The 14875-nt window shown below is 39.7% G+C and overlaps 1 protein-coding gene across 2 annotated transcripts in view; it reads left to right on the top strand.

Annotated features, from left to right (window-relative positions):
• The window catches only part of SUMF1 (sulfatase modifying factor 1), a 95110-nt gene that overhangs the window by 66573 nt on the left and 13662 nt on the right, over window positions 1-14875 (top strand). For both annotated transcript variants that reach the window (XM_027522785.1, XM_027522786.1), the window contains one exon: window positions 13160-13219. In XM_027522785.1, the coding sequence (XP_027378586.1) occupies window positions 13160-13219 (60 nt within the window). The remainder of the gene's footprint in view (window positions 1-13159; window positions 13220-14875) is intronic.

Below are 14875 nucleotides of genomic sequence, written 5' to 3'. Positions count from 1 at the left end.
TTCTTTAAAAATATACCACATCAGCTCATAAGGGGCACATGGCTGAGTGGCTGAGTGGGAGCCTGGAACCAGATGGCCCGGCTTGAACCCTGGCTCCTCCCATTACTAGCTGTGTTACACAGGACAGGCAATTTAACCTTTCTGTTCTTTGAGTCTTCATCTGTAAGATGGCCCAGATGATGGGGTGTCCAACATCTCTAGCCTGTGCTCATGCCTGGCACAGTTGTTAATAGATGCCCTATTCATTCCCCAAGGTATCCTTATTTGGACAATTGATTATATAGTTGCCCTCCCAATAATAGAACCTACATCAGAATATCATTTTAAAAATTCAAAACATTAAAACAATACCTGATTCTAACATGTGCTCAGCAAATATTAGCTGCTATTATTAGCTGTTACAGTTGGAATCAGTGTTTTAAATAACCAGTTTTATGTATTATCCCCCAAAGCAAGAACTGTTACTGTAGTCCCTGGGCTGTGAAAGGGACATATTTTTTTGGAAGAGGAGGACCACGGACACTGAGCAAGTTAATATCGTGTTGAGAATTCTCTTCCTTTTTAGCCGGGCGTGGGCGAAACAAGTAGCATGGAGGAAATGACTGTTTTCATTCATTTCTCTAACAGGGTAATCACCATACAGTGCATGCTGGTTTTACAGAGAAAATACTGCGGGGGTTGTTAATTTGGACTGTGTGTTTAGTGTGCTATTCTTTCCAATCTGATCTCTCGTTTCCTTTCTTTGACCTTTCTCCGGGTGTCACCCTCCTTTTCCTCTCCTCATGCAACATCTAAAGCTAATAGCAGTCCCTTATGTTGGTCCTTGTGCTGGGGGTTGAATAAAATTACACATAACTGAAACAGTTTTATTTGAAGTACTGGTTTCAGCCACCCACTCTTAAAATCCCTTGTCACATTTGACATCAGGTAACTGAAGTGACTTTTGGGTTTTTTTTTTTTTTTTTTTTTTTTTACTTTGTTTTTCACAAATGTGCCTTGGTCAGAGGTGCAGCTAGTCTGGAAGAGTCAAACTGAACAAGCACAGGGGTGGGATGAACCTCGACTTCTGGCTTTGTCACTTGCTACCTGTGTGAGCTGGATCTGTCCATTTATTCCATCTCTCTGAGCTTCACTGTTCTTCATCCCTGAAATGGAGATCATGATACTTTCTGCTTCCCAAGGCTTTTCTGAGCATCAAATGAGTGAAGAGATATTATGGTAGTATGCTCTAAGCAAATGTAGGCAGAGTTCCTTTTTAAAAAGTATTTGTGTATTTGACTGCATCAGGTCTTAGTTGAAGCCTGTGGGATCTTCCTTGCATCCTGCAGGCTCTTTAGTTGCTGCACACAGGCACTCTAGTTGCTGCACGTGGGCTTAGCTGTCCTGCAGCTTGTGAGATCTTAGTCCCCCAACCAGGGATGGAACCCACGTCCCCTGCATTGCAAGGCTATTCTTACCTGCTGGACCACTAGGGAAGTCCCAGAGTTCGTTTCTTGAAAAATAGTTGAGGTGATTGGAAAGAAATTCCTTTTAGGAGACACACAAGCAGATGCTAGAAGAAAAAGGTTAAAAAAACTGCTCCTGTTGGTGTGTTTCTGAGCTGCCTATTGCTTAGTACTGGGTGATTTAACAAGGATGTTGTTTTAACATGCATGAAGTGCTTCAAATCGGCAATAAGATCATTTTTCTTTAATCCTGAACTTAAGAATGCCAAAATTAAGCCTATGGAAACCTGGATGATAAGATAGCTTAAAGGCTTGATGAGAAGTCAGGTGTGCAGAGAGCACAGCTTTTAGCCAGTCAGGGCGAGGATGACTTAGCTTTCAAGGCACGATGCATGCTTCTCAGGATCAGAAGGTGGAGAATGAAACCTGTCCTTTTAAACTCCAAACCCCCTATAAATAAACTTCTGAGGAAACTTTGGACTCCTAACATTTGGGAGCTCTGAAAGTTTTTCTTCTTTTAGCTTATTCTGGTGTATGTTTTCTGTCATTTAACTTAAAAATTGTTCTTATTATAGAAAATTTCAAACATGCAGAAGCTGAGAGAGTGGTATATTAAATCCCCATGTCCTTCATACCCAGACTTAATAATTATCAGCTCATGGCTAATTTAATTTCATCTGTATTTCTGTCCACTCATGCCTGCTCTCCTTCTCCCCTGGATTATTTGAAATCAATTTCATATCTCATAGTTTATTTAAAATACCATCATTTAAAAATTTGTTTATTTTCATTAAAATAGCTTTAATGTGATATAATTTGCATAAATTGTACATTTTTAAAGTGTACAGTTTGACCAGTTTATATATATAAATAATTATATGTGTGTGTGCCATGCACAGTCATGTCTGACTCTTTGCAGTCCCATGAACTATAGCCTGCCAGGCCCTTCTGTGCATGGAATTTTCCCAGCATGTATACTGGAGTGGGTTGCCATATCCTTCTCCAGGGGATCTTTTTGACCCAAGGATCGAACCTTTGTCTCTTGTAGCTCCTGTATTGGCAGGTGGATTCTTTACTGCTGTACCACCTGAGTATAACTGTATATACTGATCAAAAAATAAATATATATACACATGTATCCATGAAACCACCATAGTATAGGTAGTGAACACAACCATCACCCCAAAATTTTCTTACGCCCTTGGTAATGGCTCCACTTTGCCCTTTCTGCCTCTAATACTTGAGCAATTGCTGATCTGCTTTCTGTCATAGTAGATTAATTTGTATTTTGTATGTTTTAGAGTTCTAGATGAATGTACAGTGTGTACCTATTTTTTTTTGTCTAGCTTCTCTCACAGTGGCATAGTTTCTATTTATTTAACAGATATCATTGTGCTCCTATTGGGTACCATTTTGGAAGTTGCAAGACCTCTTAGGAGACAGTTGTAATAGTCCAGGTGGAACATGGAGCAGGTGGTTTGGAGCAGGGTGGTTACTATGGAGATGATAGCTGCCATCCATTTGAGATCAGCTTTGGAGGAAGAGCTCAGACCAGCTGGATGTGGGGTTGGGGGAGAGGGAGGAATCAAGAATTACTCCTCATGATTCTTGCTTGAGCAGATGGGTAGAATGTAGTGAAATGGAGGAAGACTTTGAGAAATAGGCCTGACTTTGTCTTAATTTCATCCTTTACTGGGTGTCCATTGCTTTTTCAAAGATATTATTATCATTGGTTGATCTGAGGCAGTATCAAATCTGCAGATGAAAACAGTATTTAGTGTTTAAGATATTCACCAAATTGCTAGGTCTTCTCACAAATGTTATTAAATACAGGCCAGCTGTCATTGTCAAATTGAAGATAGTGAATTTCAGTTTTCTCCTTGGGTGTTTGTGATGTCATTTGTACCAGGAAAGGGGAACAGAGAGTAGTGCAAAGTCAAATAATATTTTCACTACATATGTGTATGTGTATGTGTATTAAGTAATCGAAATGTTTAGTTTTCACCTAAAAAGCAATAAATATGCAAACAGGAAACTGATCAATACCAGGGAAAAAGATTAAGTAGAAACTGAGTAAGCACAGATATTGGATTTAACAAAGGCTTAAAAGCAGCTATTATATTTAAAGGACTAAGAGAAAATATATTCAAGAATTGGTAGAAAATACTATGTGAATCAATAAACAGAGACTCACAACAGACAAATAGAAAAGATAAAAGAAGAACCATGTGAAATTTCTAGAATTGAAAATATAATAACTGAAATGAAGAGTTAACATGTAGCAGATTAGAAATGGTAGGATGCCTCAATCAGTGACCTTGAAGGTAAGTCAAAAGAAAACTTCTAAACCAAACAACAGAGAGGGAAAAAAAAATTGGGACTGATCATCAGAGGCCTGTGTGACGGTATCAAACATTTGAACATGATTTTAACACATGTATAATAGGAGTCTCAGGTGGAGATGGGAGCAAGAAAGGGATAAACCATTTTTGCCAAATTACCTAAATACCAAACTTGATGAAAATTATCTACAGATCCAAGAACTTTAGTGTGAATTTCAACCAGGATAAACATAAATGAGAAATATACCTAGACATGTCATAGTCACAGTGCTGAAAGACAAAATATTGAAAACAGCAAGATAGAAGTACCTTATCACATACAGGCCAACAATAGTGTGATTAGTGACTGTTTTCTCATCAGAAACCATAGAATTCAGAAAATGGTAGAGTGATATAGTCAAGAGGCTAGGGAAAAAGAAACAAACTTAAGACTTCTATATCTAGCAAAACTATCCTTTAAAAAATGAATGTGAAGGAAGTCTGACTTAGGTTCTAGGAAAACGGAGTAGACATAGATTTCCTGTTCTTCCTACTAAATATGATTAAAACTCTGGACCCTATCTAGAAAAGGAGCATAAAAAGTCCCTGAAAGGTGTAAAGATGGCAGAGTAACTGCAGACCTTGGACCCTAGGAATGACATGGTGGTGAATTCCATAGATTTTTCTTTTTGCCCCATATATCCAAGACTTGGAGCTGAAGAAACCACCAACCTCCAGATGCCAAGAGGTGTAAACCAAGTCTCGAGAAAAGCCTACTCTCTCCAGCCAAAGGAGCAAGTAGGAAAGTCTAAAAACACAGTAGACTTCTAGTTAAAGACTTACTAAACCACCCTACTCCATGTGGCACCATAGAAAAACAACTGTTCTTCTGTACCTGCACAGGCCAAGAGGGACCACATGCACCCTCATCAGGCTGGTTGAGGTGCCATAACCTACCTGTCAGGATGGTGTCAGAGAAGGCCAGGTAGTGCCAGGCCTTTCATCCTTGGCTGGCAGTAATGAGACCGACCCTCCCCATGCTGCAAGTGGATGTTGTATGGGGAGCAAACTCTCACCTCCTCCAGCAGTAAGTGAAGAGTGTCCCTTCTGAGGTGATAGTGGAGACTGAGTGGGGAGCCCGGACTTCTGCTTACACCTGGCAGTAATGAGATGGCTCTCTCCCTTTTCCTGTCAGCGTGGTGCCAAAGAAAGCCAACTGAAACAGAATGTTTGAGTAAGAGCCAGAGGGACTTCCTGGTGACACATTGGATAAGAATCTTCTTGCCAGTGCAAGGGACGTGTATTTGATCTCTGGTCCAGGAGAATCCCACATGCCACAAAGCAACTAAACCTGTGTGCCACAGCCACTGAGCCCACACTCTAGAGCATGCAAGCCACAACTGCTGAAACCTGTGCGCCTAGAGCCCAGTGCTCCACAACAGGAGAAGCCACCGCAATGAGTGGAAGCCCATACAAAGCAGTGAAGACCCAGCACAGCCAAACACAAAAAAATAAATAACTTAAAACAGTAAAATGAAACTCAGTAGTACAATAATTTTGAAAAAAAGAGTCAGAGTCATGTAACATATAAACATTAGCCAGGTTTCAACTGAATAATGAATTGTCATACCAAGAACAGGGGAGATACCAAACTAGATGAAAGAAAGACAGTCAATAGATACTAACATGTTTGAAACAAATGAAAAAAGAGAATAGAAACTTCAGAAAGGAAATAGAAAATATAAATGGGAACTAAAAGCAAATTTTAGAACTGAAAAACAGAATAACCAAAATAGAAGCTTTGTGAATGGGTTCAGCAGCAGAATGAAAGGGACTGAGGGGAAAAGAAATCAGTGAACTGGAAACAAAAACAAATTATTCAATATAAATATTGGAGAGAAAATACAAAATGAATAAATGGTGTCTCAGGGAACTTTGTGATTGTTAAAAAAGATCATCTAAAATTTTGTCTTGGGAGTCCCAGAGGATAGGGGAAAGAGCATGGGGTGAAAGGTTACCCAAAGAAATAATGGCTGAAAACTTCACAAATTTGGGAGGAGACTTAAATCTGTAGTCAAGAGGCTAAGTAAACATTAAATAGGATCATCCTGAAGAAATCCATACCAAGACATACCATAATTAAATGTCTGAAAACCAGAGACAGAAAATCTTAAAAAAGCCAAAGAAAATCAACACTTAACCTGTAGGGGATAAGCCAGTGTGAATGACACTGTATGGGTTTCTCGTTAGAAATCCTAATAAAGGGCAGAAGAAGTGACGCAATACTTTCCCCCTGTATTCCTTATGCTAAGTTGCTTCATTGTGTCTGACTCTTTGCGATGCAATGGACTGCAGCCCACCAGTCTTCTCTGTCCATGGGATTCTCCGGGCAGGAATACTGGAGTGGGTTGCCACGCCCTGCTCCAGGGGATCTTCATGACCCAGGAATCAAACTCGGGTCTCCTGCACTGCAGGCAGATTCTTTACCCCAGAGCCACCAGGAAAGCCCCCATATTCCTTATGGACATGATATTTTTTATGTATTCAGTTCAGTTCAGTTCACTTCAGTTGCTCAGTCGTGTCTGACTCTTTGCAACCCCATGAATTGCAGCATGCCAGGCCTCCCTGTCCATAACCAACTCCCAGAGTTCACTCAGACTCACATCCATCGAGTTGGTGATGCCATCCAGCCATCTAATCCTCTGTTGTTGCCTTTTCCTCCTGCCCCCAATCCCTCCCAGCATCAGAGTGTTTTCCAATGAGTCAACTCTTCGCATGAGGTGGCCAAAGTACTGGAGTTGCAGCTTTAGCATCATTCCTTCCAAAGAACACTCAGGGCTGATCTCCTTTAGAATGGACTGGTTGGACCTCCTTGCAGTCCAAGGGACTCTCAAGAGTCTTCGCCAACACCACAGTTCAAAAGCATCAATTCTTCGGCGCTCAGCTTTCTTCACAGTCCAACTCTCACATCCATACATGACCATTGGAAAAACCATAGCCTTGACTAGATGGACCTTTGTTGGCAAAGTAATGTCTCTGCTTTTGAATATGCTATCTAGGTTGGTCATAACTTTCCTTCCAAGGTGTAAGCGTCTTTTAATTTCATGGCTGCAGTGACCATCTGCAGTGATTTTGGAGCCCCAAAAAATAAAGTCTGACACTGTTTCCACTGTTTCCCCATCTATTTGCCATGAAGTGATGGGACTGGATGCCATAATCTTCATTTTCTGGATGTTGAGCTTTAAGCCAACTTTTTCACTCTCTTCTTTCACTTTCATCAAGAGGCTTTTTAGTTCCTCTTCACTTTCTGCCATAAGGGTGATGTCATCTGCATATCTGAGGTTATTGAGATTTCTCCTGGCAATCTTGATTCCAGCTTGTGCTTCTTCCAGCCCAGCATTTCTCATGATGTATTTTGCATATAAATTAAATAAGCATGGTGACAATATACAGCCTTGACGTATTCCTTTTCCTATTTGGAACCAGTCTGTTGTTCCATGTCCAGTTCTAACTGTTGCTTCCTGACCTGCATATAGGTTTCTCAAGAGGCAGGTCAGGTGGTCTGCTATTCCCATCTCTTTCAGAATTTTCCACAGTTTACTGTGATGCACACAGTCAAAGGCTTTGGCATAGTCAATAAAGCAGAAATAGATGTTTTTCTGGAACTGAAAACTGCCAACCCAGAATCCTTTATCTAATGAAATGTCTTTTAGGAATAAGAGAAAATCAAGACATTTTCAAATGAAGGAAAACTACAGAATCTGTCATCAGCAGACCTATCCTAAATGAATGTCTAAAGGAAGTTCCCTAAACAGAAAGGAAATGATTCAAGAAAGAACCTTTGAACATCAGGATGGGAGAAAGAACATAGTAGGAAAAATATGGGTACATATAGTAGGCTGTCCTCTCAAGATTTCCAAGTTTTGTTTGATAGTTGAAGCAGAAATTATGATGTTGATGTGTTTCTAAATATGTTTGGAAGAATTATTTAATGTAGTTATAAACAGGGGAAGCTAAAGAGATATAAAGGGAGGTAAATTTTCTGTACTTCACTGGAATTGGTAAAATAATACCAGTAGACTAATATTTTATATCTTATCAGTTTTATATATGTATAAATTAAGCATTATATATATTTAATACTTGTAATATGTACTATATAATATATATTTAAGTTATATGTTTAATGAATATACATATATTAAATATATATGTCAAACTGTAATTAAGCATTGTAAATGAATAAAAATGAATTTCTTTAGAGAAATCTTTCTGCCACAGGAATGCAGAAAAAAGAAAACAAAAAGTAGAGAACAGACAAAAGCAACAACAAAATGGCTGTCTTAAGTCCTAAAATATCAGGAATTTCATTGAAAGCACAATGGTCTAAATATTAAAAGGCACATTGGCAATGTGGATTAAAAAACATAACCTAACTAGATACAGTTCTACAAAAAACTCACTTCAAACAATGATATAATAGATTGAAAACAAAATGATGCGAAAAGATGTTTTATGTAAACATTAATCAGAAAACAGCAGGAATAGCTGTTTTAATGTTGTATAGAGTAGACTTCAAAGCAAAATTACCAGAGTCAGGGAAGGGCATTGTTTAATGATAAAACGATCAATCTACCAAGAGGATGTAATAATGCTAAATATGCATGCCCCAGAAAAGACCTGAAACCTATGAAGCAAGAACTGATAAAATTGAAAGGAAGAATAGGCTAACCTGCAGTTTTAAGTCTAGATGATAATGCTTGTTTTTCAGCGATTGGTAGTATAACTAGATAGAAAAATCAGCAAAGATATAGAAGAACTCAACACCATCATCAGCTTTCACATGGATTCTTATCTGTTTCTGAGCAAAATCTCTGTGTTCAGTGTGTATTTTTACTTTGATTCTTGAATACTGGTGATCGAGGTCATTTGGGCACAGCAGCCTCTCTTCTTACCAGGTATATAGGCAGAAAGGTGAGGTATTCAGACACTACAGTCTGTAGCTCCTTTAAGTTGTTTTAACCTACTTCCCTGGTGACTCAGTGGTAAGAAATCCACCTTCAGTGCAGGAGACCCAGGTTCGATCCCTGGTCTGGGACAATTCCTTGGAGAAGGAAATGACAGCCCACTCCAGTATTCTTTCCTGGAGAATTCCATGGACAGAGGAGCCTGGCGGGCTACAGGGGTTGAGAGTCCAGGGGTTGAGAAAGAATCAGACACTACTTGGCGACTGAACAACAACAGACTTTACTGTGAGAGATGATGTTAATTTTGATTTATTGATCCTTCAGCAAAAAGAAATGGAGGCATTTCCCCCTTATATTAGTTTCCTAGGGCTGCTATAACAGATTACCACAAACTTGGTGGCTTGCAAAAACAAAAGTTTATTCTCTCACAATTTTGGCAGCTAGAAGTCTGAGACCAAGGTCCTGACAGGGCCATATTCCCTTCAGTCTCTGGAATCCTCCCTTGTCTCTTCCTAGCTTCTGGCAGTTCCCCAGAGCCCTTGGCATTCTTTGGCTTGTAGCTACATCAGCCCAGTCTCTGCCTCCATCTTCACATGACCTTCTCTGCGTCCTTTCCTCCTGTTACAAGAACACCAGTCGCTGGATTTAGAGCTCACCATAATCCAATATGACCTCACCTTAACTAACACAAAATTTACAAATGTGCACGCTCCCTATTTCCAAATTTGGTCATATGCTGAGGCTTTGGGTGACCATGAACTTGAGGGAGGGGGCACTATTCAACTCATTACACACTGCTAGTAATTTTTCTGTTTTTTTGTTTGTTTTACAAAGTGGTAAGCATTTCAAACAGATGTAGCTAATCCTGTAATCCTGCATCATGTTTTCTGGCAAAAATAGTTTTATTTATAAGGATCAGCTGAGCAGTTACCTAGAGGACTGTATTAACTGCTGTGGTCTTATCAGCCTGGGGTGACTCTCATTAGGACTTGTGTGTCACTTTGTTGAATGTCATTTTTATTGATTGAAGATTCAGTTCATATGAGATGGTGATGAGAGGGAACTATTTTGTTCTCGCTCCTTCCTGTTAGCAAATCAGCTCCTTCTTGTTCTTGGATCTAACTTGACAAAAGAATTGAATCTTGCACGCCAGCATATACTGTGAGCAACTTTAATCAGAATTTAGACTGCCATTTGGTACATCATAACCCAGCATGCAGAGAACCACCTGAAGCAGTGCAATGCAAGAATCCCCAAGCAAGAAATTTAATGTAGGAGAGAGTGGCCATTCTGTGGGATAACAGCACAGTTATAAATGCTTTCATCTCTGCTTTGGTGAATTCTGGGTGATTATGCTACTTTTATACAATAATAAACGCACCAAGCAGATTCTGTTGTAATGGCTGTCAGATTCCAGATAGTCCTGGAAAGGATGCTGTGGTATGAAGTCATTATTTTCAGATGTAGTTCTTCTCATTTATAGCTTGCCCATTTGTAATCAATAAGTTTAACAGTGTAACATAAAGCAGTTAAGGGTATGGAAATAACTTGGGCCTTGCAGTGGAATGAAGGATAGCCAGTGGCTTGGTCTTTGACAGTTTTTAAGTACATGAAAATGCTTTGAAGAAAACATGAAGTTCTGCTCACAAGTTGTTTTCTTGGAAAACAGTAACATACTGTTTTCCAGTCAGTGTGTTAACTATGCTTGAAGAAAACATGGTTCTTTTAGGTTCTGCCACTTAGATCTGGGCCTTTGACAAGGAAAAGGAAAACTCAGATTTCATGTTGGCTCACACAGTAAAGAATCCGCCTGCAATGCAGGAGACCTGGTTTCAATCCCTGGGTTGAGAAGATCCCCTGGAGAAGGGAATGGCATACCCACTCCTGTACTCTTGCCTAGAGAATCCCATAGGCAGAGGGCTACAGTCCATGAGAATGAAAAGAGTTGAACACGTCTGAGCAACTCACACTTTGAAAGAAAAAAGAAAACTGAAATAAGAAGCACTGTTCAGTTCAGTTCAGTCACTCATTTGTGTCCGACTCTTTGCGACCCCATGAATTGCAGCACGCCAGGCCTCCCTGTCCATCACCAACTCCCAGAGTTCACCCAGACTCAGGTCCATCGAGTCGGTGATGCCATCCAGCCATCTCATCCTTTGTCATCCCCTTCTCCTCCTGCCCCCAATCCCTCCCAGCATCAGAGTCTTTTCCAATGAGTCAACTCTTGCATGAGGTGGCCAAAGTACTGAAGTTTCAGCTTTAACATCAGTCCTTCCAATGAACACCCAGGACTGATCTCCTTTAGGATGGACTGGTTGGACCTCCTTGAAGTCCAAGGGACTCTCAAGAGTCTTCTCCAACACCACAGTTCAAAAGCATCAATTCTTTGGTGCTCAGCTTTCTTCACAGTCCAACTCTTACATGCATACATGACCACTGGAAAAACCATAGCCTTGACTAGATGGACCTTTGTTGGCCAAGTAATGTCTCTGCTTTTCAATATGCTATCTAGGTTGGTCATAACTTTCCTTCCAAGGTGTAAGCGTCTTTTAATTTCATGGCTGCAATCACCATTTGCAGTGATTTTAGAGCCCTCCAAAATAAAGTCTGTCACTGTTTCCACTGTTTCCCCATCTATTTCCCATCAAGTGATGGGACTAGATGCCATGATCCTCGTTTTCTGAATGTTGAGCTTTAAGCCAACTTTTCCACTCTCCTCTTTCACTTTCATCAAGAGGCTTTTCAGTTCCTCTTCACTTTCTGCCATAAGGGTGGTGTCATCTGCATATCTGAGGTTATTGGTATTTCTCCCGGCAATCTTGATTCTAGCTTGTGCTTCTTCCAGCCCAGCATTTCTCATGATGTACTCTGCATATGAGTTAAATAAGCAGGGTGACAATATACAGCCTTGATGTATTCCTTTTCCTATTTGGAACCAGTCTGTTGTTCCATGTCTGTTGTTCTAACTGTTGCTTCCTGACCTGCATACTGGTTTCTCAAGAGGCAGGTCAGGTGGTCTGGTATTCCCATTGCTTTCAGAATTTTCCACATCTGTATCATTAGTTGTTTTTGTGTAACAAAGGAAAAGCAAAAAACTCTTATCCCTCTCAGACTTCCCAGATGTGGTTCTGGTTTGTAGGAGTTTACTGGTAGCTCTCAGATACTCTTTGCATGGCTAACGTAATCATGAGGCTTTTGACCCTGGCAACTAAAACTTTACAGCATTCATTTCTATTGCAGTTTTTCCTAAGCCCTCCTTAGAAGAAATAGTCTTACATCTTGGCTTGCTCTTTCTGGCTTCAGTTCTCATTATAGTGGAAGCCCCCGTTCAGTTTCCTATACTCTTGGTCTCTAAGCTCTGGAACCAGGCTGTCTCAGGGTGAATCCTCATTCTGACATTTGCTTAATCTCAGAAGTTGTTATGGAAATCATGTGAGTTAATACTTGCAAAATACTTCGAGCCCTACTTGGTTCATAATAAAATGAAAGTGAAAGTGAAGTCGCTCAGTCGTGTCCGACTCTTTGTGACCCCATAGACTGTAGCCTACCAGGCTCCTCTGTCCATGGGATTTTCCAGGCAGTAGTTCATAATAAGCACTATATAAATGTTTTTGAAAAAGATAAACTACATTCTTTGTCTTGATTGTGATGGTGGTTATATGATTATAGGACTTCCCTGGTGGCTCAGACGGTAAAATGTCTGTCTACAATGCAGGAGACCTGGGTTTGAAAACTCAAAACTCATTATAAGTGTGCATTTAAATGTTGTAGAAGTATAAATTTATATAAATTATACCTCAGTAAACCTGACCTAAAATTTTTTGGAGAGAAAAATTATATCTATTTATTCAGCTAGGAAAGGGTGTATAAGGTGTTGCATAGTAGGATTTTAAAAACATAACTCAAAAAGGCTTGCCAGTCTAGGTCTGCAGGCCAGTTATAATGCAGGATAAATTTGCCTGTCAGCATGAGAAGCTGATGGAAGAGATGTTGCCAGGCAGCCTATTAGTCATCTAGGAAGAAAACCCTGTAGGGGTTTGGGTTGCTTAAGATAGTCACAGAGTTCACTGAAGAGTGGGAACTTGAGCTGGACCTCAGAGACTATAGGATTTGGAAGGCATTAGAGAAGGTGCTTGGGTGCAGATGCAAGACTCAGGGACAGAAAAGCATGTGCCCCATTTAGGCAACTATGAGAGAGCTGGCTGGATTAAAATAAATGCTCTGTGGATGGAGAAGGGAATGGCTACCCACTCCAATATTCTTGCCTGGAGGATTCCCATGGACAGAGGACCCTGGTAGACTATAGTCCGTGGTGTTGCAAAAAGTCATACAAGATTGAGTGATTAACACATACTCTCTCTCTCTCTGACCTTGGAAGGGCAGTTGTACTATCTGAACTAATGAGTTCTCTTCTTTTCATCCACAGAAAGGGCCCCCTTCTGGGAAAGACCGGGTGAAGAAAGGTGGATCCTACATGTGCCATAAAGTAAGTCGAGTCACTAACCTCTGCTTTGGTGTTCTAACAGCAGGTGTATGGGTCCATTGTAATCATTAACCCCCAAATGTCCCATCCATGTCTATTAATACATCTCCATCAAAGCAAGAAAAAAGAGAAGTTTGGGCACAGGCATGCCAACAAGTGATTCAAGAAGCAGAGGTTATAAATGGTCTGTTGTCAACCATATTCCATCTGTTGTATTGTGACCCTTTGAGAGATCTTTGTTGTCCCACGAATCTGGGTGGACTGTATACCTTTTCCATCATGGAAGTCTGGAACCACACCCTTAATTTATTTGAGGCTCCAGATATTTTTTTGGCTTCTCTATTGCTATTAAGGTAAGGATTATAGATGGAGGGTAGATTGTGGTATGTCAAAATGGAAATATCCCAAGTGTTCTTTCTTGGGATATAGAATGTACATTGTAGAATAAAGATTAATCTCAGAGAATGCTTTTTCTCTTTGGGCTGTAATGTCAGTGTCAGAGACAGTTGTTCTTGGCTAGTAGAAGTGACTCAGTGTTCATGAGTAGCCTTTTTTAAGGAGTTCAGAAATTGAATAGCACGCCTCTCCCTTTTTTTCTTTAAATCATGTATTTTTAGTGTCTCCAGCACTTCAACTGCTGTCTTTCTATCCCTATGCAAAGATGGCATTTCACAGATTGTTCCTCCAAGAAGCATCCTATGATAATTCAGTCAGTCTAGGCAGTTAGAGACTTAAAATACCCTGTAATGGCTCCAAATTAAGTTATTAATTTGATAATGGAGGCATTGTCAAACTTTGCCTTAAAATAATGGTTCTCAAACTTTATTGAACATTAGAATCATTTGGGATCTATAAAAGGTACTGACGCCTGTTTCCTCACTCACCTCATCCTGATTTGATTTTTCTGTATTATGACCTGGGCATCAGGATTTTAAAGCTCTTGAGGTGATCATAACATACATCAAAGCTTGGGAACCACTGGCCTAAAAAGACTCTCTTTAAATTATGTGTATGAGAGAGTTCATAGGTATGTGTGTCTTCTTCCTTTCTTAGAATTTTTAATATAATCATTTAGATGGAATTTCACCGAGTTGACTCAAACTATGCTTTACACCTACCTTTATAACAAGATGTAGACAAATTTATCTTTAAAATTCTAATTTTAATTTTAAATTAAAAGCATTGCCCTAGGCCATTCGAGTAGTTTAAAATGTTCATATACCCATCTGTCTATAGTCCCAGATTTTTTTTTTCTCTGATTCAAGCTGTTACTGCAGGTGTATCTGAATCCTCTTGCTGGGGAACCAGACTTCCATGAAAAACAGGTGACTCTCTTTTTGCACAGCAGTAGTTCAAAACTCTAGTTGCCACCAGTTATGTCTCTGACATATGGCACTTTTCTTAATTGATAATCCATTTACTCTATAAGAATTGAGGACCAGAAGATTTTTTCTTCACAGATAAGTGGAGCAAATGAAACTTGTAAAACACATTTCAAGTATGAACACCAAAATATTCCAGTGCCATACATATAAATGTGCCTACTTTACCATTTCATTTTGCTTGCTTATTTTAAATGCTTTAAATTTTTATAAGCGTCTTAGTTTATGCTTTTAAAATATCTTTTAACCTAATACATGTTTTTAATAAATACAGTTA

This window comes from Bos indicus x Bos taurus, chromosome 22, assembly GCF_003369695.1.
Source record: "Bos indicus x Bos taurus breed Angus x Brahman F1 hybrid chromosome 22, Bos_hybrid_MaternalHap_v2.0, whole genome shotgun sequence".
In the NCBI taxonomy this organism is placed as follows: domain Eukaryota; kingdom Metazoa; phylum Chordata; class Mammalia; order Artiodactyla; family Bovidae; genus Bos; species Bos indicus x Bos taurus.
Note: the sequence above shows the minus strand (reverse complement) of the source record. Positions and strands in the feature narration are given on the sequence as shown.